At 41.0% G+C, this 23796-nt stretch overlaps 1 protein-coding gene across 8 annotated transcripts in view; it reads left to right on the plus strand.

Annotated features, from left to right (window-relative positions):
• Positions 1 to 23796, plus strand: part of MAP3K4 (mitogen-activated protein kinase kinase kinase 4) — a 113348-nt gene that overhangs the window by 38096 nt on the left and 51456 nt on the right. For all 8 annotated transcript variants that reach the window (XR_006299101.1, XR_006299102.1, XM_043592701.1 and 5 more), the window contains exons 2-3: positions 1587 to 1777; positions 14102 to 15465. Coding sequence is in view for 6 of the 8 variants with exons in the window: in XM_043592701.1 (XP_043448636.1) it covers positions 1587 to 1777; positions 14102 to 15465 (1555 nt within the window). In the remaining 2 variants the exon portion in view is untranslated. The remainder of the gene's footprint in view (positions 1 to 1586; positions 1778 to 14101; positions 15466 to 23796) is intronic.

Below are 23796 nucleotides of genomic sequence, written 5' to 3' on the forward strand. Positions count from 1 at the left end.
TATTATTTATTGTATGACTGTGTGATACTTAAATTATAGATGTGGTCAGCCTGAGGGAACAGGAATACTTAAAACTTATTTCTGGGACACCTGGGGGCTCAGTTGTTTGAGTGTCCGACCTCGGCTCGGGTCATGATCCTGTGGTTTGTGAGTTCGAGCCCCGTATCGGGCTTGCGGCTGTCAGGGCAGAGCCCGCTTTGGGTCTTCTCTACCCCTCCCTCCTCTCTCTACCCCTCCCCCACTGCATGCTTTCTCAAAAATAAACGAACGTTAAAAAAATAAAAAAAACTCATTTCTAACTTTGCTTATGATTTAATTTGTTGTAGTCAGCTTTCAGGGTATTTCATTTGTATGTCTTAATGTATGCACATATGTGTGGGGCCATGTATATTCATAGTATCTAGAGTGGTCTTGTCTGGTTATGTCAGTTTTTGACCCATCTGAGGGATTCTGTATGGATTTCAGTGCTGTAAATTTATATAATTCTGCAGCATTTTTATTTTTTGAAAGTTTATTTTCTGATATTTTGTCAGTATAATTCAATAATGTATCCTATATTTTAGAGTGGTTTTTTTTTTTTCCATCTTGATTTTGTAATAGCTTTGATTTTATATCAGGATATGAATTGCCAGGAAGAAAACTGGTTCTGTCTTGGATATAGTGTGGAGTTATGTTTAAAAATTTGAAGTGTATTTAATAAAGAATATTCAGAATGCGGTAGACTGTGGTATGTACTTGAAAGGAGCTTCATGATCGGTTCCTTCTAGCTTGCTGTTCTGGGATTGTATTTGTTTCTGTTTGTACTAATAAGTTTTTTGTTGTTGTTGGTTTCGCAAAATAGAACTTTATCAAAATAGTGGTGTTTGAGAAGCTGGCTGGGGATAGAGAATTGGCCGGAAGCATTACCAGAGGACAAGTTGGTGAGGAGTGGCATTTTGAAGCTGAAGAGAAACGAATTCCTTTTTCTCCTTCCCCAGCGTCCTCCCCCACTGCTCACCCGAGCCCTGCCCTGTCGTGTGTGGCGGAGAACATAGGAACATTGACCTCTCGTCTGTTAGCGGTGCCCCCTGCTTTGCTGCCGGGGTCACCATAGAAAGTTCCTGGGCTTTCTGTTCTGTGTGCCTCAGAGGAAGAGCAGCCCCGAGGTCCGGGGCAGGACGAGGCAAGTCCACTCGCCCACCCGGCTTTCAGTGGCCAGCACACACGTACACACCTCGTTCTGTCTGATTGGTATCTTCCAGTCCTTTGCTCTCTTTTTACTCAATCTGTGAGCTTTTGGTTTTAAACGTCACTGACGTCAGAATTCTCTAAGCAGAGAAATTGCGGGCCGTCCTGCTCGTGCGGTTCCCCTGCTGTTCGCAGTTCGTGGTCAGAGCAGAAGTCACGGTCGTTACTCCACCGGGCGAAAGAGGAGTTCTCCTGTGAGTGCCACACGTACAAAGAGAGGAGAACGACGCCGGTGCCGAGGAGGAGACGTATCCGTAGCAAAGTTCTGCAAAGAGTTCTTAAATGAAATTGCAAGTAGTTTACATTTGAGTTCACTTACCGCGTCACTGAGTATTTTCTCTGTGTATCATGTTTCGTAGGCAAGAGCGCGCGTTAGGAGATTCTGGCTGCCAGAATTCCGAGTCTGATCCAGAGGACTTTTCAGATGAAACCAATACAGAGAACCTTGATGGCACCTCTCCCCCCAGCACCCCTCGGCAGATAAAACGCATGTCCACCAAGCACCAGAGGAATAACGTCGGGAGGCCTGCTGGCCGGTCTGGTTTGAAAGGTGAGTGTGCTACGTACGACATACACAGGCCTGATGCTTTCAGTACATAATCGGTAGATCACATAACTATTGATTGATCCTTTCTATGAGAATGTTTTTCTTCTTATTCTTAAATTTAATTTTGATGTCGATTTTAAATTTCACTTCTTAACTTTTGAATCATTACCACTAGCAGTATTGTTAATGAAGGAGAAAAGAATTCTCCAGAGCTAGAAAGGTTTGGCTGGAGTAATTGGTAAAGCCAGTGGTGGAAGAAGTCGAGTGTGTACTCCTTCAGGATGGTACTCATGGATGAGATAGTTGGCCTTTCATTAAAAAAAAAACCAACAACACATTTTTTAAAAACATGTATTTACTTTTGAGAGACAGAGACAGAGTGTGAGTGGGGGAGGGGCAGAGAGAGACAGAGACAGAGACAGAATCGGAAACAGGCTCCAGACTGTAGGTGTCAGCGCAGAGCCCGATGCGGGACTCGAACCCGCGAACTGTGAGATCATGACCTGAGCTGAAGTCGGATGCTCACCGAGCCACCCAGGCCTTTTTCATTCTTGGAATCTCTAGCTTTTGTCTTCTAGACTTGATGTGTGGGTAGTTGGGGAGAGGCAGAGCCAGGCTTCTCTAAGCAGCTCATGACGTGTGCTCTCTGTTGGTGACCGTGACATGGCCCTAAGCGTGCGTGTGTGGCCCTCTTTCTTGCCAGGCACAGTGCCGAGATGGTACCCTACACCTCATCACCACAGACAGTTCTCCTTTTCTCTTTGTTTAGAATCTCAGAGCCCAGATAATGTTCTGTTCCTAGAAGCTGGGAGAGTTTTCTGTTTTCATTTCTTCACTTCCTTCAGCATGTCGCAGCTGTTCTTTTCTGAGGGAGATAAATCATGCCGACCTGCTACCTCCTTGTTCCCTGCTTTCTGGCTTAGATCCTCCGGTCACTGAAGCCTTATGGCTTTAGCATTTCTCTATTAATTTCAGCAAACCACTTGTCCTAAAATTGATCTCCTAGCTTTTTGGAAGTTGATCATCAGTTGCTGCATGAGGTAGAGATTTCATTCTTGATCTTATCTGAGAAATTTCCCCTATCACATGTTCTCCCTTTTTGACATCAAGCTCCTGCCCATTTCTGCATTTCTTTGGTCCGTGTTCTTCCTTTTTCTTTGGCCAGGTTCCCCTTCCTACAGATTTCTTCCACACATTGACCTCTCATGGCTGTAAGTTGGCAAATTCACTCTGTATTCCTGTTGTAGCCCTTCCTCAAGAAAGAAGGAAGGGGAGAGAAATGGATTTTGTTTATTTGCTCGAGTGAAATCTTACCCAGGAAAGAATTTCTAAGCAGTAAGTAGTCTTTCTTTTCCACAGGGAAGGTGATTTTTTATTTTCTCTTAAGATTTCTTTTTTTTTTTTTTTTTGATTTTTAAGTCATCTCTACGCCCAATGTGGGGCTCAAACTTACAACGCTGAGACCAGGAGTCATGTGCTCTAGTGACTGAGCCAGCAAGGCACCTCGATTCTTTTACTTTCTATTAAAACTTTATTTGCACCAGGATGTTAACTTGCGACCTGCACTTACAACCCCCTTTGGAAACTAATAGCTTTTATTGCAATTTATCCTCTCTAAAATCAACCCTTATTCATTTCTTCCAGGACGTCAATAGAAGCTCCTTATCTAAAATAGGTGTCAGTGAAGTAGCATCTCCTGAATCAATATTAGCACATATTTGCTTCGAGCTGGGAAAACTGAGAAGGTGCCTGCAGCACATCTGCCTTTTCTTCACTTGTTGGTCCATATACTGTTTTATTTTTATTTATTTCCATTATTTATTTATTTAAACAATTTGTTAACATTTGTTTATTTTTGAGAGGGAAAGAGAGAGAGAGAGAGAGAGAGAGAGAGAGAATGGGAGAGGGACAGAGAGAGAGGGAGACACGGAACCTGAAGCAGGCTCCAGGCTCTCAGCTGTCAGCACAGAGCCCGACGCGGGGCTGGAACCCACGAACCGTGAGATCATGACCTGAGCCAAAGTTGGAAGCTTAACTGATTGAGCCACACAGGCGCCCCTGGTTTTTCTTTATTTTTTAAGTTTATTTGTTTATTTTGAGAGAGAGAGAGAGAGCAGGGGAGGGACAGAGAGAGAGAGAGAGAGAGAGAGAATCCTAAACAGGCTCTGCATTGTCACCTCAGAGCCCAGTGTGAGGCTCAAACCGCGAAATCATGATCTGAGCCGAAATCAAGAGTTGGACGCTTAACCAGCTGAGTCCTCCAGGCACCCTGGTCCATACCATTTTAGAAGAGGAGTTGAAGGCATAATTCTCATGTTTTGTAGATTGAGAAACTGAGGCCTGGATTTTCAAAGCAACCTCAAGGCTAGAAAACTTGAGATAGTGACAGGAGTATTTTTAGAAATAGTTCTCCTGGTACTTGGTTTGGAGTTTTTTCTAGTACAAGCAGCAGATGTTAAGCTTACCTGAATGCCGTACTTGAGTTAACTATCTTTCACTAATCAGAAAAATAGTCACTAAATATTTGCTGAATGGCTACTGTCCTTCTGGGGTATGTGGGAGGTAGAAGATGGAAGGTTGCCTCCTTTCCTCCTCAATTTCTTTCAGTTGTTTATTCCATAAAATTACAGAATTTTAGATCTGGAAGGGGTCTTAGGACTGCTTACTCCAATTCTTGCCATTTTTCAGGTAAAGAAGTGAATGGCCATACGTCTTTATTTTATGTGTGTATGCTTGTTTATTTATTTTGATAGAGTTTGTTATATTATTTTGATAGGTAGGGGGGAGAGAGGGAGAGAGAGAGAATCCTGGGCAGGCTCCACATCGTCAGCACAGAGCCTGATGCGGGGTCTGAACTTACGAACCTTCCGTGAGATCATGATCTGAGCTGAAATCAAGAGCCGGATGCTTAACCCACTGAGCTGCTCAGGTGCCCCGCTATGTGTCTTTTGGCTTGTACCTATCCAGTGGCACCTATGAGACCAAAATCCTTAATAACTTAATCTTGTCTCTTATTGTAAAAGATGACATGTTTATTGTAGGAAATTTCGAAAATACAAATAAAAAGAAATAAAAATACCTATAAACCCAATACATAGAAATGATAACTTGTACTATCTTTGGTGAGAGCCCCGACTTGCGTGGGAAGCATGCAGGTAAACGGGCAGTGCGGTCTTGGGGGCGGAGGTGGGACAGAGGCTGCTGAGGAGAGACTGCCTCCCACCCCCCCAGGAGGGGCTGGGAAGGCCCCTGGGGCTTCAGGGCTTCTGGAACAAGTGACATTTGTGCTATGACCTGAAGGCTGAGTCAGGGAGACCAATATTTCAAAGGAGTGTGTGATTCATGATAATATATTGGTCCCTCAGTACTTTTCAAGAGCTTTTAGAATTAATTGGGTTGGTCAGCTTTTATTTTAAAAGCTTTCCAAGGAAATGTGAACTGGTGCATTTGTTCTTTCTCACTGCCACAAGCAAAGACACTCCGAATCAGACTCTTCACTTTAGAACTACAGTCCCAAGTTGGACTCATCTTTTTAATAAATGTCACCAATAGCATTTGCATTTTTCAGGTTATCTATTGCTGTGTAACAAACCACCCCAAAACTTAGTGGTGTGAAAGAACAGCCATTTTATTGTGCTCATGATTCTGCGGGCCACATGTCCGGGCAGGTCACAGCTTGTCTCAAACCCACCATGTCTGGAGCTTTAGCTGAAATGGCTCAGTTGGCTGGAGATGTGGTCATGGTCTGGATAGGGCCCTCAGAGTGGGCTTTCGGTTCCTCTCCACAGGGTGTCGCTGGGTCTCTGTGGTCCGCAATGGCTCCTTTACTCACGAGTCTGGCACCTGGGCTGAGAGCTGGCTGGCCTTGTTTTGTTCCTACATAACCTTCCACATGGCATATCCTGGGCTTCTTCACAGCATACTGGTCCCGGGTAATGGGAATTCTTATGTGGCAGCTAGCTTCCCCCAGAGCGAGTGTCATGAGAGGTCGAGGTGAAAGTTGTAAGGGTTCATAACTTAGGAAGTCACATGACACCGCTTTTGCTGAATTCTTTGGCGACACATGGCCGCCAGAATTCGTTGTGGGGTGGGGGGTGGGGGGACCACAGGGCATTTCACCAGCAGGAGGTGGGTTGCTAGCTGTAAGAGACTAGCTCCTGCCTGCATTGGATATAAAGCTTTGGAGCATTTGTGTCTGGGCAGCCTTACTGTCTTTATGCCTCCAGCCTCTCTCCTTTGTGAATGCAGACAACATCGTAAGCATTCCTGAAGGAATATAAGCACACGAAAAGGTAACTGAGGGCATTATATTGAAAGGAGGTAAGAGTAACTATTAACGTTTATTTTCTTTTAGCAATGGTAACCATTGTCATGAACTGATTATATGGATATGATTCTTCAAATATTTTTATTATTATAGGCTCAGGGTAACTGCTACTAATCCATAGTAGTAACTACTATAGATTTATTTTTTTTATAATTGGAAATTCAGTCCCAGGCCCCTTTCTAACTAGCCCACTATAAATTGAGAGTTCCCATGAGACCCTCTTCAGGTCCATAATTTCCTAGAACTCACAGGAACTCAGGAACACACTTTACTTACTTTATGGTATAAAGGACTCAGGAACAGCCAAATGGAAGAGATGTGTAGGGCAGGGTGTCGGGTTCCCATGAAACTTCCGGGTCCTCCCAGGTGTTAGTTAGCCTCCCACCACCTCCATGTGTTCACCAACCTGGGGCTCATCACATTTCCCGTTTGAGAGTCTTTGTAGCTCTTAATCTCCAGGCTGCCCTCTCTAACCCCTTTCTGGGAGGTTAGGAAGGTGGGTAGGGGGGCTGCTAATTACTTGCTCCCTCTGTGACCAGCCCCATCTGGAGGATTTCTAGGAGCACCCCCTAAGTCACCTCTTTAGCATAAATTTATTAGATGTGATTGAAAGGGGCTCCTTATGAATAATAAAAGATAACCCCTATCACTTAGGAAATTCCGAGGGTTTTTTAGCAGCTCTGTGCCAGGAACCTGGACAAAAACCAAATATATTTCTTACAGTTACCTCAGTGAGTAACTGCTAGCAAAGATATGAGGAGATGGCAGCTTTCATGCAGGCTAACGGGAGTATGAATGGTCTCAATCCTTGTGGGACAGTAATTTGTTAATACGGTCAAGTTGTGGTCAGTTATGTCCTTGACCCGGCAAATCCACACACTGGGAGTAGACTTTAGAGAAGTCCCTGCAAATGCACATAGTAAATGCTGCCCAGAGATTCATGTGTCATTCATCGTTTGTGATTTCCAACTGTAGTATGCGAGTGTGCAACCACCAGACAGGACAGTTCAAAACAGTGTCTGTCACAGAGGTTGTCTGAGACTGAGACAGGAGAGGACTGAAGACGGGGGTGGGACGTGAGGGCGAAGGCGAGGTCACCGTTGTTGCGGTGTTTTATTTCTTGCTTTGTATTGATGGACTTTTAAATGGTTGCCAGTTTAGAAGTGTGCAGAACTGTATTTTATCCGTTTTTTGCGGTTAAAGACATTTTTGTTGTCAGAATATTAACTTCTATTTTTAGAAGCTGTGACAAATATGATAGCCACGTTATGATAGCTCGGGAAGAACGGTCAGTTCCTATTACCTAAAAAGAAGTCAGCTATGTGACATCCTGACTGATGGAACCTGCCAGTTAAGCTCTTGACTTAGCTCACTGACCAGGCTGGGTTTCATACTTCCCTGAGTAACAGGATCTAATTGTGGTATTATTTAAATTATACTTTTGGATAATGGTAAATAACTGCCCAATCACAGCAATTAAGATTTTAATAAGTTTTGGACAATAATTAGTCATATGTAACTGTTCTTCTTAAGATGGGTTTAAGGAAGAGATAGTCAAACTATCGCATCCGTAAAGTTTTGTTCTTTTAACATAGTTAAAAGCTAGTTCATTTAATAGCTTAAATAGGTTAAATAAGAATGAAAACACTCAAGCCAAAAAGTCCTTTCCAGGGTGAATCTGCCTCGTAATCAACACCAGCCCCATTTTTACAGCAGTATTACGCTATACCGCAATTGCCAAATTATAGAGATAGAACAAATATCTCAAGACATTTAATCAGAATTGGTACCTATGTGTGCGTGTATATATACATATATATCATAAACAAACATCATAATTTCCCTATCATAAACAAATATCTCAAGGTATGTGTATGTATGTGTGTGTGTAAAAGTGTTTTTTGCTAAAAGTAGGATTAGCACTTAAAAATTTTTTTAAAATTTTTTATTTTAGAGAGAGTGTGAGCGGGGGAGGGGGGAGAGAGAGAGAGAGAGAGAGAGAGAGAGAGAGACAGAAAATCTCAAGCAGGCCCCATGTTTAGCGCAAAACCCGATGTGGGGCTCGATTCCCACCGCCCTGAGATCATGATCTGAGCCGAAATCAAGATTTGGACACTTAACCAACTGAGCCACCCAGGTGCCTCGGCAACTTTTTTTTTGAGAGACTATAATACTGCCATAAAATTGAACTGATAAAAGTCAAATTCAGTCTATAGAGTTGACCCTTGAACAATGCAGGGGAGGTGTTAGGGGGCCAACCCTGTGCACAAAAATTGGTGTATAACTTTTGAGTCCCCAACAACTTAACCTCATAGCCTACTGTTGACTGGAATCAACTCATGTGTATTTATGTATGTATTATGTACTATATTCTCGCAGTGCAGTAAGCTAGAGGAAAAAAATTAAGAAAACTTAAGGGAATTTACAGTATTTATGAAAAATTTACAGTATTTATCAAAAAAAATCTGTGTATAAGTGGACCTGCACAGTTCAAACCCTTCTTGTTTAGGGGGTCTGCTGTGTAGTCAGTCACACGACTGTTCATTGTTAACTAGAGTGGATTTAAAAATCTGCATTTCAGCTCTTTAGTCTAAACTCAGCCTGATAGTCAAAGTTGTAATTTATATTTCCAGGCTACCCTTATACAGACTCACTGTTCAGCCAGGTTCTCTTCTTTTCTTCCTTTTTTTCATGATCTTCTCTGGCTTCAAAGATGCTTTTGACTTTCTTAATACCCTTGTTTGAGCTCCTTCCATTCTTTAAGGCCCCAGTCAAGCATGTGGTCTTACTTCAAGCCTTTATGAATCACCTGTTATAATCGTTGTTTACGACCCTCAGTGTCTAACCTTTCGTTGGACGGTTAGTGCTGGTCCGTGAGCACCTGTGACAGGTGTAACGGTGGAGTGATGGCATGAACATTGGTCGGGATCCCCGTCCTGACATTTCCTGTCTGTCTCTGTGTACCATGGTGGTCTTCCTCACAGTGTTGTTGTGAAGATGACAACAGTCTCTGTACAGCTTCTACCTTGAAAGGGAGGGGATTGAAGAAGGCAGTGTTTCCCTCCGATGTGTGCTGCCGTTCTAGCCAGGTTGAATCAGAGACACTGGGGGTGGGCCTAGGAATCTGCATTTTAGCAAGAATCCAAGTGATTCTTAGTGTTGACTGAAATTTTAGAACCTCGAATTCCATCTCTGAGCTCCTGCAGATTGCTGACATTGTGTGATCATCCAGGACGTCACTGCTCTAATGATCGTCTCCCACTTAAAGGTAAGGGGCAGCCATCTGTTTACGCTTACTCATCCGAGAGCTTGAGGAAGGCCATTGCTTTGCATTTGGACAGTGCACAGATGGGAGAGCCTAAGTATTACAGGGACTTGATAAAAAATACATTTTCTATATATTCTAATGAGCCAGTTCTAGATATGGATGGTGGGAGAATTCGGTTGAATGTCTCATTTCTGTTTAAACAAGCGAACCATATTGCTTGTCATTGGTTGCTTTTGGTTTCATTATAATTTTTTTTTCTTTTCCTTTCATATTCTTCTCATTAGGCAGGAATTATTGGTGATTGGCCAAAGGAAAAAGTAACTATCTGGAAGATCACTTTAACTGCACTGACCAAATCACACCATTTAATTTATAGCTACTCAGGAGATTAGATGTTCCATTAGTCTTACTTAAGTTGTTATGAACTAGTTTTGTAATACTATAATTAGAATTTTTTCATGTAATACATTCTGTATACTTTTGATTTATTCTCCTTTTCAGAAACTATTTGTATTTGACTTTTTATTAATTGCAAAGGGATTTAGTATTAACAGAAAACTAGATAAAGAAAGAAACTTGTCTATTATCAATGGGCTTTTAAGTTATTATTAAAAGTTTTATACTCATGTCAGATTGGGTAAAGACAAAATATTAAATGCTTGGGAATATGAACTGTATCTAAACTTGCACAGTTTCTTCCCCCCCCCTTCCTCCACTCCTCCCCACTCAACACCTAGTATTTCTACATCTCCCTTAACTGATGGGTCCCTTATGGCTTCATAGAGGCCTACCGGGTCCCTGATTGCTAGGAAATAGGCTTGTGTTTCCTCTGCCCATCACAAATACATTATTCTAAAAGTATAGCTACCGATAAAGTAGATTGATTTTTTTTTTTTTCCCACAGTAGTTAAAGGCTATTTTAAGTTTAAATTAATCATTTTCAAATTAAGATGTATCAGGGGCGCCTGGGTGACTCAGTTCGTTGTGTCCGGCTTCGGCTCAGGTCACGATGTTGTGGTTCGTGGGTTCGAGCCCCACATCAGGCTCTGTGCTGACAGCTCAGAACCTAGAGCCTGCTTTGGATTCTGTATCTCTCTCTCTCTCTCTCTCTCTCTCTCTGTCCCTTTCTCTCTCTTTTTCTCTTTCTCTCTCTTTCTACCTCTCCCCTGCTCATGCTGTGTCTCTGTCTCTCAAAAATAAGTAAATGGTAAAAAAAACTTTAAATTAAGATGTATCAGTTTCCATTTGTGTATTTATTTTCAAAATCAACTTGGTTTTTTGTTTTCAAAAACAAACAAAAAAAAGCTTTTCTGTTCCATCTTGTGCCTTTCCCAATTTGCTTTTCTTTATACACATTGTAGATCCAAATAATAAGCCATTGCTTTATGTAAACACAAAATTTAAAAAAAAATTGTGTAATAAACCATTTTGTATGCTGTGAGGTAAGCTTAACAAGATTTCTATATAATCTACAAAAATTAGCTTTTTATGCTACTAAAATTTGATTCTTTTATACAGAAACATGGGATTGTGCCATTTATTGGTCTTAAGTCCTCTTAATTATTGAAATAAAGATCAAGGCTGAGAAGTTTTACCTCTTAATATGTTCATGCTATGAAGATTAGCTTCCTAGAAAATACAGCATAGATTTGGACATAATGTTTATAGTCCAGTCTTCTGGAGTTATGAAAAACCATTCCAGCCGCTCTCAGTTAACCCTTTGTTTTCCTTAGGATCTTTAAATCATGGATTAGAAGAACATTTATGAGTTATATAAGCCAAGTAATACTTTTTCACTCTTCACTATTACTTTCAAATTATAAACTATATGCAAACATTTTCTGGCCATTATCAGTTACATTACTCTGCATCATTTTATGAAGTCTTGTTAGGATCCTAAACCCTAAGCTAAAAAAATTGGTTTTTGTTACTTAAGTATTCGATGTCTTTGACTCAAAACCATTTATTTGGATGCATGTACCAAAAAAACATTCTCTTCTAGACCTGCATTGCCTCTCTTCTGTACACGTTTCTTGGATGTTCTTATGTACTCTCCTAGTAGTAAATGACATCTGTATATACTGATGACTTCCAAATCGGTATCTTTGGATTTCTTTCCTGAACTCAAGACCCGTATTACTCACCTACAGATATCTCCAACCAACATGGCTATCCAGTAGGCACCTCCAACTTAGTGTAGTAAAAAATTACTCAGTATCTTTTTCTCTAGTCTTAAACAGTGTGCTATGATGTTCATAGTAACATAGTATAAATTCATATCTTGAAAAATAAAAGTAGTGGAGTTAAATTTGGAAGCACTTGTTAGCTTTGCTTTCAAGTAACCATTGTTCTCCCGAGTAGAGATGGATGTATGCGTGTGCTATGTCGGTAAAGACATGGAAAACACAGTTAAAACATCACAGAGGAGAGAAAGCCCTGGACTGGGCAAATTTTTTATGAATGAGCATTGATAGGCCTTTGTAGCTAGAAACAAAATTATGAAGAAGTTTCTTCAATGGACTGCATAACAAGTTTTAAGACATTTAGAAGTAAAGTAGATTAAAACCAGAGTTAAAAGTTATATCGCTTAAAAAATAGTAGTAATTTAAAAAATAATAGTTTTTATATTAAAATATAGCAAAAATCCATATAGACAGATAAAATCTTTTTTGATGGACCATAAAGGAAATTAAATATAATTTAAATATTGCACTTACGAATATTTGTTTTAAAATTCTTATTTTAGGGGCGCCTGGGTGGCACAGTCGGTTGAGCGTCCGACTTCAGCCAGGTCACGATCTCGCGGTCCGTGAGTTTGAGCCCCGCGTCGGGCTCTGGGCTGATGGCTCAGAGCCTGGAGCCTGTTTCCGATTCTGTGTCTCCCTCTCTCTCTGCCCCTCCCCTGTTCATGCTCTGTCTCTCTCTGTCCCAAAAATAAATAAACGTTGAAAAAAAAATTAAAAAAATAAAAAAATAAAATAAAATAAAATTCTTATTTTAAAACTATTCTCATTTAAATTGATTAGAAGGTAAATTGGTTTTAAACTAATTTTCTTTAGTGAATTGATTTTGGGGTCTATTAGTTTGTAACCCATATAAATATGCCATATTTCACCCAGTCTAAAGACATAATATGTGTTAAGGAAAAAAATGCTTACAATTGATGATGCAATGTGTTTTCATACTTAGAATTTTTATTTTTTATTTACTGAAAGAACCCTTTTATACTTCCTGACATTTAGACACAGGTTTTAAAAAAGCTATTTATTCTTCTTATGTATATGTTATATATACATATATACATGTTATATGTTATATATGTTATTTATATATATATAAAAGAGAAAATGTAAGTGAAAGCTATTAGTTTGTTCCTAAAACTTATTCATATCATTATTAATTATGAAACATATTTTCATTTCAGAGATGTTAAAATAGAGAATGTGTATCGTAGATTCAATGAAACGAAGTATATCCTGGGTGTGGAGGGGAGACTGGGCTGGAGATTTAGGTTTGGGCATTTCGATCTCTGAAGTGGCTATGAAGGAGCTCTCCGAGGGAGGGAAAAGCAAGACAAGAGGCAGAAGAGCGGAACTCTGAGAAACCTTAGCATTTTCTGATGCAAGTTGCAAGGAGGGGGTTTGAAAAGGAGTGACTTGGGAAGTAGGAAAGAACCCAGAGACTGTTGTGTCTCTACAAAGCGACAGAGTGAAGGGATTTCGGCAAGGTAGCGGCAGAAATGCCAAACAGGACATTTCAAAGCTTGGGAATTAAATTAATGGAACTTTCTACAGTTGTTTGACAAAAAAGTGTGTGTTTACTTTCTTTGCATTAGTTTTGAATTACTTTATATGCCGGTACAGGTAAGTGATGCTGAATTAGTCTATATCTTTTCACTTTTGCTAATGCTAAATTCAAAATGTTATCGTTCATTTGTTTGTGGGAGAGAAGAAACCAAGGAGGAAAATAACACTTTTGCCTATTGTTTGTCTTTCGTTTTTTATGAAAATAATCTGAAAGTGCCTAAAGATTCTTTGTTCAATCTACTTCATTTTACAAATGAGAAAAGTGACCCGGAAAACTTATGTGATTTGCTCTGAGTTAATACATTTAGTTTACGGCAAAGGGGAGAATTGGATGTGTTTTCTGTCTTGTTTTGTTTTTTAAGTTTATTTATTTTGATAGTGCGCACATGAGTGGGGGAGGGGCAGAGAGGAGAGACAGAATCCCAAGCAGGCTCCACGCCATCGGCCCAGAGCCCGATGTGGGGCTTGAACCCACGAACTGTGAGATCATGACCTGAGCTGAGATCGAGAGTCAGAGGCTTAACCAGCTGCGCCACCCAGGCGGCCCTGGATGTGTTTTCTAAACCATGTTTCTGTCAGATCTGCTGTGCTGTGTCTCTTGTAAGGTGAAGGCTTAACTTCTGACGGTTTCTCTCCCTGTATAACTCTACTTTTGGCACAGAGGTACACAGCTTGTTCTAGGCTACCACCGGAGACTCTTAGAGACTATAGCAAGTATAATAAAGCAGGGAAGATGGATAAAATCTTTTTAGAGGTTTAGAAATGCATATATTCTGAATCTTTTAATTTTCAGCAAATGGCTATGATTTTGTCTCCAGTAACAGCCTGAAAAAGAAGTATATGTGAGTATCCGTTTTATTGAAGCTGCCGAGAGTAGCTTCACGTTTTAGAGTAACATAATGTTCTGTTTGTTTGTTTTTAAATAGAAAAAATGAATGCACCAAACCAGCCTCCACACAAAGACACTGGAAAAACTGTGGAGAATGTGGAAGAGTACAGCTATAAGCAGGAGAAAAAGATCCGAGCAGCTCTTAGGACAACAGAGCGCGACCATAAGAAAAATGTGCAGTGCTCGTTCATGTTGGACTCGGTGGGTGGGTCTTTGCCCAAAAAATCAATTCCAGATGTGGATCTTAATAAGCCTTACCTCAGTCTTGGCTGCAGCAACGCTAAGCTTCCGGTGTCCGTGCCCATGCCTATAGCCAGAACTGCACGCCAGACTTCTAGGACTGACTGTCCGGCAGATCGCTTGAAGTTTTTTGAGACTTTACGACTTCTGCTAAAGCTTACCTCAGTCTCAAAGAAGAAGGACAGGGAGCAAAGAGGACAGGAAAATACGTCTGCTCTCTGGTTTAACCGATCTAACGAGCTCATCTGGTTAGAGCTACAAGCCTGGCATGCAGGACGGACCATTAATGACCAGGACCTCTTTTTGTACACAGCCCGTCAAGCCATCCCAGATATTATCAACGAAATCCTGACTTTCAAAGTGAATTATGGGAGCTTTGCCTTTGTTCGAAATGGAGCTAGTTTTAATGGTACTTCAGTAGAAGGGCAGCGCAGAGCCCCTCATGGAACAAAGATTGTGGGGTACTCAACATATCATGAGCATCTCCAACGCCAGAGGGTGTCATTCGAGCAGGTGAAACGGATAATGGAGCTGCTGGAGTACATAGAAGCACTTTATCCATCGTTGCAGGCTCTTCAAAAGGACTACGAAAAATATGCTGCGAAAGACTTCCAAGACAGGGTGCAGGCGCTCTGTTTGTGGTTAAACATCACAAAAGACCTAAATCAGAAGTTAAGGATTATGGGCACTGTTTTGGGCATCAAGAATTTATCAGACATTGGCTGGCCAGTGTTTGAAATCCCTTCTCCTCGATCATCCAAAGGCAATGAGCCGGAAGATGAGGGTGATGACACAGAAGGGGAGTTGAAAGGGCTGGAGAGTAGTGCGGACGAGAGCGAAGAAGAAGAGCTCTCTGGTCCAAGGGCCCCGGAACCCACACAGCCCGCTGACCGCCGTTTCAGCATCCATTCTCAGGACTGCGTGTCTAAGAAGCTTGAGCGGCTTGAGTCTGAGGATGATTCTGCTGGCTGGGGAGCCCCAGACTGCAGCACGGAAGCAGGCTTTGGTAGACACTGTCTGACTTCTATTTATAGGCCATTTGTAGACAAAGCGCTGAAGCAAATGGGGTTAAGAAAGTTAATTTTAAGACTTCACAAGCTGATGGACGGTTCCTTGCAAAGGGCACGTATAGCACTGGTAAAGAGTGACCATCCAGTGGAGGTAGGTTTCTGGTAGGCATTAGTCTGTTCTTGTCCTTAGTTCCATTATTACAAGGTGTTGTGTTGATTGTTGGTACTTTCATAGGCTCGATATTTTAAGTGTAAGTGGTAGTTACTGTAACTTGCAGATTTAAACATTTCTCTCAAGTACTGAAATAAATGGGGAAATGGATCTATGAAAACTGTATGAAATTCAGTGAATTAAGTAGAAGGTGGTGTGTGGAGGGAAAAAAAAATCCAGCCATATAAATATAGGATGGAGAAGGACAGGCTAGGTATAAATAAAGAGGGAAGAAAGCCACAATCATGGGTGACCACAAGCTGAATATGAGTCAGTAAAAAAGTCAACATGATGCTGAAATATTTTTAAATGAATATGGCATCCAAGGTCATGGATATAGTTCTTTCTGTATTCCTCGCAAATAGCTTACTCCCTTTTGAGTAGTGTGTCCTGTTTGGCCGCTGTATTTTAATTTTTTTTTTTGTTATTATGTTTCTTTATTTTTGAGAGGCAGAGACAGAGCGTGAGTAGGGGAGGGGCAGAGAGAGGGGGAGACAGAATGTGAAGCAGGCTCCGGGCTCTGAGCTGTCAGCACAGAGCCCGACGCGGGGCTCAAACTCACGAACTGTAACACCATGACCTGAGCCGAAGTCGGATGCTCAACTGACTGAGCCACCCAGGCGCCCCATTGGCCACTGTATTTTATTTAAAGAGATGTGAGTTGTGGAGAAATGTAAGAATGATCAAAGGAAAAAAGAGTTCACTTCTGTGTTTGGCAAAGCTAGTGATTAGCACAGATGATGGAGGTTCAAGGGAAGTCTTCATTATTATCAAGTCTGCGGTTTGATATGTGAAGGTTTCTGGGAAAGGAATATGCCTCCTAGGAAAAGCGGTTGGAAAACAGTACAAGTTTCATTTTGATAGCTTGAGGTCTCAAATTCTTCACTGTTAAGGGTGTTAAGGCTAGAAAGTAGCACGTTGTTGGATACTGTTCTTTAGAGCAAAAGAGTAATTTTTCTCTGTGGCGAGTTTGCGTGTTCATTTGGCTAAAAGCAGAAACACTCAGATCTTTGAGATCCCTTACACCTGTGTTAGGTTGCGATTCTAAATTTTAGTAGCTATGTACATATGTATGTATGCACCTTTTATTTTTATTCTTAAAATTTTTTTTAACTTTTTGTTTTACTTGCTTTTGAGAGAGAGAGAGAGAGAGAGAGAGAGCGAGTGAGAGCAGGGGAAGGGCAGAGAGAGAGGGAGACCCAAAGCAGGCTCCAGGCTCTGAGCTGTCAGCACAGAGCCCGACCTAGGGCTCAAACCCACAAACCGCGAGATCAAGACCTGAGCTGAAGTCGGACGCTAAACTAACTTAGCCACCCAGGCCACCCCTATTTTTATTTTTTAAACTTCAGTTTACACAATCTGGCTTGCTTTGGAGTGAGAGGTGATAAAACAGCATTTTTTTTAATAATCGGAAACAGTGAGAGCCTCAGTTTGTAAGATTTTTATTGTTCGTGAACTAGATCGTGAACTTCTAGGAGAAGGGGTAAGACATTAACATAGTATAGCAAGATGTTTGCAAAAGGAATCAGTACTTTGTAGCTATAAGAAGTTAGTTTACTTTGATTATTGTTTTAATTAGATGTCTTAAAAGTGCATTTGTTATGAGATTTTCTTTGGACAGTATTTTAACTCTGATTTTTTTATGTACGTCTTTTAATTAGGGCAAATGACTTTTTTCCCTTTGAGCTCCTGAATCACTGTTTTGTATGATTTCATTATAGTACAGGTTTCAAAATCAGTAGAACCAAACTAAATACGGAATAAGGATTTGCCAGATAACTTCAGATGGTGAATGGCTGACTTTGGTCTAGGTTTTTGGCTGGAGTGGGTCAGTTCCAGTGAGGACACATGTGGGCAAGACAGGGTCGATGATTAACTTTTATTGTGAAGCACTATTTTTGAAGTGATATGAATGGAGCGGCTCTGGCAGCATTACCTCACCTCTAATTCAGTGGATCTCACAGGAGAGGGGGGCTCATGGTAAGGGCCCCGGGACGCATGCGGGGGCTTCATACGACTGCTTTAAACTGCCCCCTCCCCCCAGATTGTCTCCCTCTCCCTTGGGGATCCTCCGTGGCAGTGAACTGTCGATGCTAACAGTAGAGCTTTGCGTCCCTTAGATGTGTTGGAACAAGAAAGAGGCTGAGAATGGGTGATGAGTGCACTACATTTTGTATTAGAACTCAAGCTGAGTACAGATGGGTTCCCATCACAGTTGCCTTCCTTCGGTTTGACCAGTTGAGATGTAACTGAGAAGGTTATCCTTGTTAGGGAAAAGAGGAGACGTACAGATTCAGAGCTCATAAAGCGTGGGAGTTAAAGGCTGCTTATTAGAATTTTTTGGATAGTGTTTGCTTTTCACAACAAAAATGGAGTACAGAAGCCCCTGTTGTTTCAGGTTTTGTGTCATAAAATGTGTTTGTCAAAGAACGAAAGAGTAACCGAGAGCTGAAGTAGAAATTCTTCTGTATTAGAGATCAGTCCAAACTAATAAAAGATGAGGCCCCAGAATTATAATTAACCCCGTGGGAAAGGAAGACTTCTTTTTATTTCCATTTGAGGAACATCATTTCTGTAAGGGGAGGTGTGTATGTATACGCATGACTATATATAGACTTACCTTCTTGGTTCGTTTTAGACTTGGACTAAGTATTTTGGAGGAAGAGCTGCAGTTTTGAAATCAAGTGACTGGATTCCATTCCTTGGTGTGGGTCTTTCTCACCACATGACTTTGTAAATAATTTAATCTTTCGGACCCTTAGCCTTTGCGTCTGTGAAATGGCTATAATATTACTTCACTACCTACCTCACAGGGTTGTTGTGAGGCTTAAAAAGGTATTTGTATACATAGTAAAATGCTATAGAAGCCGAATATGAACTATTAATTTTTATAAGTTTTGTTAAATTTTTTTTCTCTTTAGAAGCTAACTGTAAGTCAATATGGGCTAGACTGTTCTATATTTTTATTTTTAAAGTGTATTTAACCTTTTTATCTCTGCAATCTCTGCCAAATACTCAGACATTTTAAAGGTACATTTTAAGCAGTGTATAGCCTTTAGGTTTAAAGACGATTTTATTTTCATTCTTAATTGTTAGAAACATCTTGACCATCTAGTGCCACACATTGTACCCAACACATATCTTCTACTTTGCACTGTATTTATGGCTTATGTGATAATAGTAATGAATATAGTCGAAGGATTTTGTAGAAAGGAGGAAATATACTCATGATATTTTATTTTTCTTGACTATGTCTTTGTATTTTTATTCTTCATGATTAAGTTACTTATAATTAGTGTTTATGAATAACGTGATCTTATGTTTAATTTCCTTTGGCTTATCAACATGCTTTATGAAGCAGTTTTTCTCTAAAATTTTATTATTATATTTCAAAATCTTTAAATTTAAAGACTGGTAATCTTCAATTGATTCTAGACTTCTGGAAAACTCGTAAAGATAGTACAGAGTTTTCATTTATGTTCTTTATCCTGCTTCCTCTGATGCTGACATCTTACTTAACTCTGCTATATTTGTCGAAATTAATTCATTAACTTTGGTATAAAATACTGTTAACTAACTGCAGACATTATTTGGGTTTCTATTTTTCTACTAATGTCCCCTTTCCGTTCCAGGATCCAGTCAAGGACACCACATTGCATTTAGTCGCATCTTCTTAGTCTCCTGTGATCTGTGGTAGTTGCTCAGTCTTCCCTTGTTTCTCATGATCTGGGTGGCTTGTAGCATGTCCCTGAATTTGGGTTTGTCTGATGTTTTCTCAAGAGTAGACTGGGTTCTTAGGCTTGGGCATGAATGCCACTCTCATGGCATCATAATATCATTGGTCATGTTAACCTGGATCACCCCGTGAAGGTGTCTGACAGGTTCCTCCACAAGTTAGCAGTTTTCCCTTTCCATGCTGTATTCTTTGAAGTGAATCACTAAACGGAACCCGCATTTAAGGGGAGGGGAATTCCTGTAGGAATCTCCACCTCCAGGAGGAGGGAATATCTACATGTATTATTTGGAGTTCTTCTGTTTGAAAGATTTACCTCTTCTCTCCCATTTATTTATGTCTCTGTGTGGAGTCATAAATTTTTATTTTTTTCTTGGGTTGTAATCTAATAATATTGTTCTTTATTTCGTTGCTCAGATTGTTGCTGCTTTAGCCATCGGAACTCTTTCGATTGGCTTCTGGGTCCTTTTGACATGCCTGCATCTTTTTTTGTATGGTTTTGCTTTTGAGCAGTTTCTCATTTTAAAGCATCATCCTTTATTTTTCCTGTTGTGGTCCTGAAGTCAGCCATTTCCCCGAGGAGCTCTGGTTCCTTTTATTGGAGTATGGTATTTAGAAATGAAGATCTGGGCCCTGGATGTTACTGTCAGGTGTCATTCTTCCATGCCCTTCAGTGATAGAGTTAGAAAATATAGGTATGTCTTTCAGCCCACGTGTATGCACAGATCTGCAATTCCTTCTCTATCGATTGATCGATCGATCAATCTATCTGCTTACCTACCTGTCTGTCTGTCTGTCCGTTAAAAATAAACATGAGTTCCGGTTGATGTCTGCGGTCTAAGCTAGCACCACAAGTTTCATCCAGCCTCCCTCCTCTGCTCACTGGCAGTGGGAAGCCTGGCTCCCGTGACTGCAGTTCATTGGCATATTCGTGCAGCTGGAGTGCACATGTAACGTGGTTTCGGAAGCACTGACTGGGACCCCTGTGAGGAATAAATTGGCCAGCTAGAGTACAGCATTTAGGTACAGTTTGTTTTGTCTTTAGTCTCAGAGTGTCACAACGGAATTTACCAGTTATTAGTTAGGTTACCAGTTTCCTCCAGCTTCTTCAGTGAGGTTATAGCATACATTTGCAACATAGCTAGATTTATTTATTTGTTTGTTTATTTTTGAGAGAAAGAGACAGAGCATGAGTGGGAGAGGGGCAGAGAGAGAGGGAGACACAGAATTGGAAGCAGGCTCCAGGCTCTGAGTCCGATGTGGGGCTTGAACTCACAGATCATGAGATCATGACCTGAGTGGAAGCCGGTGGCTTAACCAACTGAGCCACCCAGGCGCCCCAAGCTAGATTCACTTAATCTCAGTCTGCCTTCCGTCCGGGGATTCCCCAGTGTCCTAGTTGATTTTTTCAAGTTTACCTACCATAAAGTTTACTTTTTGTGTTGTATAGATCTGTGAGTTTTGTGCATTTTTTAAAATGTCAAATGCCCGTAAGATATTGGAGCCATAGATTGTGATATGGTTATTCTCTGTTCCTTCCTTTTTGTTTTACCATCTGAAATTTATACCTTTTCAGAAGAAGAGAAAGATAAAATGAAAATTTTTACTTTAGTGTATAAAAAAATTTAGTTGCCTGACTCATTGCATGTGACCATGCATATTACCTCAAATCCTAAGGAGGAGTTTTGGTTACTTTATAAATTAACTCTGTTTTGAGTTGGAAATGATGATGTATTTATCGTAAGTTTAATGGCCAAACAAATATTGTTTGCCTTATGATCCAAGAATATATATAATTATGCTAACTTTTCCTATAAGCACAAGCAGCCCTGGAGAGGTTGCCTTTTGTATTCAGAGCGGACGAAGCCTGTAGAAGCTGGGACATGTAGCAACAACAGCTACTCGTTTTCAAGTCTTGCCTTATGCCAGGCACAACAACCCAAGGAAGGGGTGCTGTTCATTCCATATTTCACAAATAAGGGGAGTAGGTAACTTGCTCCAAATCACAGGAGCTGTTGACTGTCGGAGGGCTTTATACCCAGGACTCTTGGATCCCGGACTTTAAACTGTGCCCGTGGTGTCCAGACCTGGCTGCACATCACTGTCACACAGGGAGCTTTTGAAAATACACGTACTCGTGCCCTTTTGGGTTATAGGGCAAATCAGAATCTCTTGGGGTAGGACATGAGCATCGACATCTTTACCCTCCAATGTGCTTCACACGGAGCGGGACCGCGCAGTGCGCTTCAGACTAAGCCCGTGGGACACACTAAGTAGGCTACGGTATTCCCCTACCCCCACCTTCCAGATCGGTGTTCATTAATACAGTTATCGTAGTTAATTTTTCATTTGCTTCAGTCATCACCTGTCTGATTGCATTAGTAAAGTTACACGAACTTTTTTTTATTACTTATTTTTTATTTTTATTTTTTGATGTGTATTTATTTTTGAGAGAGAGAGATAGAGTGTGAGCAGGGGAGGGGCAGAGAGAGAGGGAGACACAGAATCCGAAGCGGGCTCCAGGCTCCGAGCCGTCAGCACAGAGCCCGACGCGGGGCTGGAACCCACGGACCGTGAGATCGTGACCTGAGCCCAAGATGCTCCACCGACAGAGCCACCCAGGCACCCCCTTTGTTAAAAAATTTTTTTAATGACGAACTTTTTAATTGAGTAAGTGGCAAGCCAATGAACACATACTGCTCACTTGCCTGTAAGTTTTCTGTTTTCTTAAAAGAAGCATACTCACTTGAGGGAAGATAGAAATTTGTTCTGCGTTATTTTTGACTGCGGTGAGCCAACTGAGTGAAACCGGATGTAAGATGTAAAAGATCAAAGGAGAGAACTCATCAGCTTGCAGTGGAGAACTGGATCCCGTGATGACAACGCAGCAGCAGCAGCAGCAAGGCTAGTAGCTGCCATTAACTGAGTACTTGCTATATATGGAGGCGGGTTGGTCAAGTAACTTGGTCGTCACCCAGTATGGCAGAGCCAGGACGTGAACCCAGTGCCGGCTGTAAAGCTGTGCTCCTGATCCTTACACTATACTGCCTCCTGAATTTATATTTTGTCCCGCCTTGCGCTTTGAGTATTTTTTGACTTCGTGGCTAGCATTTAAAAAAATTACAAGATGTTACATGAATATCTGGATTTTTTTGTTTTCCTTAAAGTCCTGGGAGGAGGTCTGTCGCCACTGGGCCTGCATTCCCGCGTGGTAGCATCTGGCGGGTTCCAGCTGACCACAGTGCCCATCATTTCTTGTTCTCTTACCGTCACCTTTCCCTCGCTCACCCATTGACATCACCCACCTGGCCCTGTGGGCATGTCAGTTTGTGACATGGCCCCTGGTGTAGAATCGTAGAAACTAACTTTTGAAGGCTAACACAAAGACTACAGTCGATCCTTGAGCAACATGGGGGTTAGGGGTGCTGACCCCTTGCACAGTCAGAAATGCGTGTATAACTTTTGACTTCCCAGAACTTAACCACTAATAGCCTGTTGTTGACCAGAAGCCTTACTGATAACCTAAACAATTAACATGTATTTTGTATGTTAGATGTATTATGTACTGTATTCTCACAATAAAGAGAAAAGAAAATGTTACTAAGAAGATCATAAGGAAAAGAAGATACATTTACAGTCCTGAACCGTATTTATCAAAAATACTCTGCGTGTAAGTGAACGCATGCAGTTCAGACTCTGCTGTTCAAGGGTCCGCTGTATTTTGATCTGCTCCTTCGTTTTATAAGATGATGTGCCTTCTTTTGTTTTACTTCTATATTGAGTGTATATACAAAGAGATGAAGTTGCTGCTTATCCTGCTCAGAGTACTAAATCCTTTGGTTTGGATCTTGTAGACTTTTTTTTGTGATTATATAAATGTATGTCTTTGTTCTGTGATACAGGTAATTTTTAACAGGTTTTTATTTAAATCGCAGTTAGTTAACATATGGCCTGATACGAGTTCCAGGTGTACAATATAGTGACTCAGCACTTCCATAAACACCCCGTGCTCATCACAAGTGTGCTCCTTTTTTTTTTTTTAATGATAATGCTGTATTTATTCTGTGACTGATGGGTTGTCCCCCCTGCCCCCATGTTGGTATAGTTAGCTGTGCTTCAGTTCCATTTAACAACTACATGGTATTCCATCATATGAATGTACCATAGCCTGTTTAACCATTTTACTCTCTTGTTTAAATCCCACCCTCTTCCTCTGGCGCCCATCCACCTGTTCCCTGTGTCTCCCAGGACAGTTTTGTTTTGCTTTGTTTTTAGATTCCACATATGAGTGAGATCATACGGTGTTGGTCTTTGTGTGACTTACTTCACTCAGGAAAATGTCTTCAGGGTTCACCCTTGTTGTCACAAATGGCAGGATTTCCTTCTTTTTTTGTGACTGAATGATATTCTATTTTGCGTATATATAAAATCTCACACTTCCTTTATCCATTCACCCACTGATGGACACTTAGGTTGTTTCCATATCTTGGCTATTGTACATAGTGCTGCAGTGAACACACTGGGAGCAGATTCCTCTT

Source organism: Prionailurus bengalensis, chromosome B2, assembly GCF_016509475.1.
Source record: "Prionailurus bengalensis isolate Pbe53 chromosome B2, Fcat_Pben_1.1_paternal_pri, whole genome shotgun sequence".
Lineage (NCBI taxonomy): Eukaryota > Metazoa > Chordata > Mammalia > Carnivora > Felidae > Prionailurus > Prionailurus bengalensis.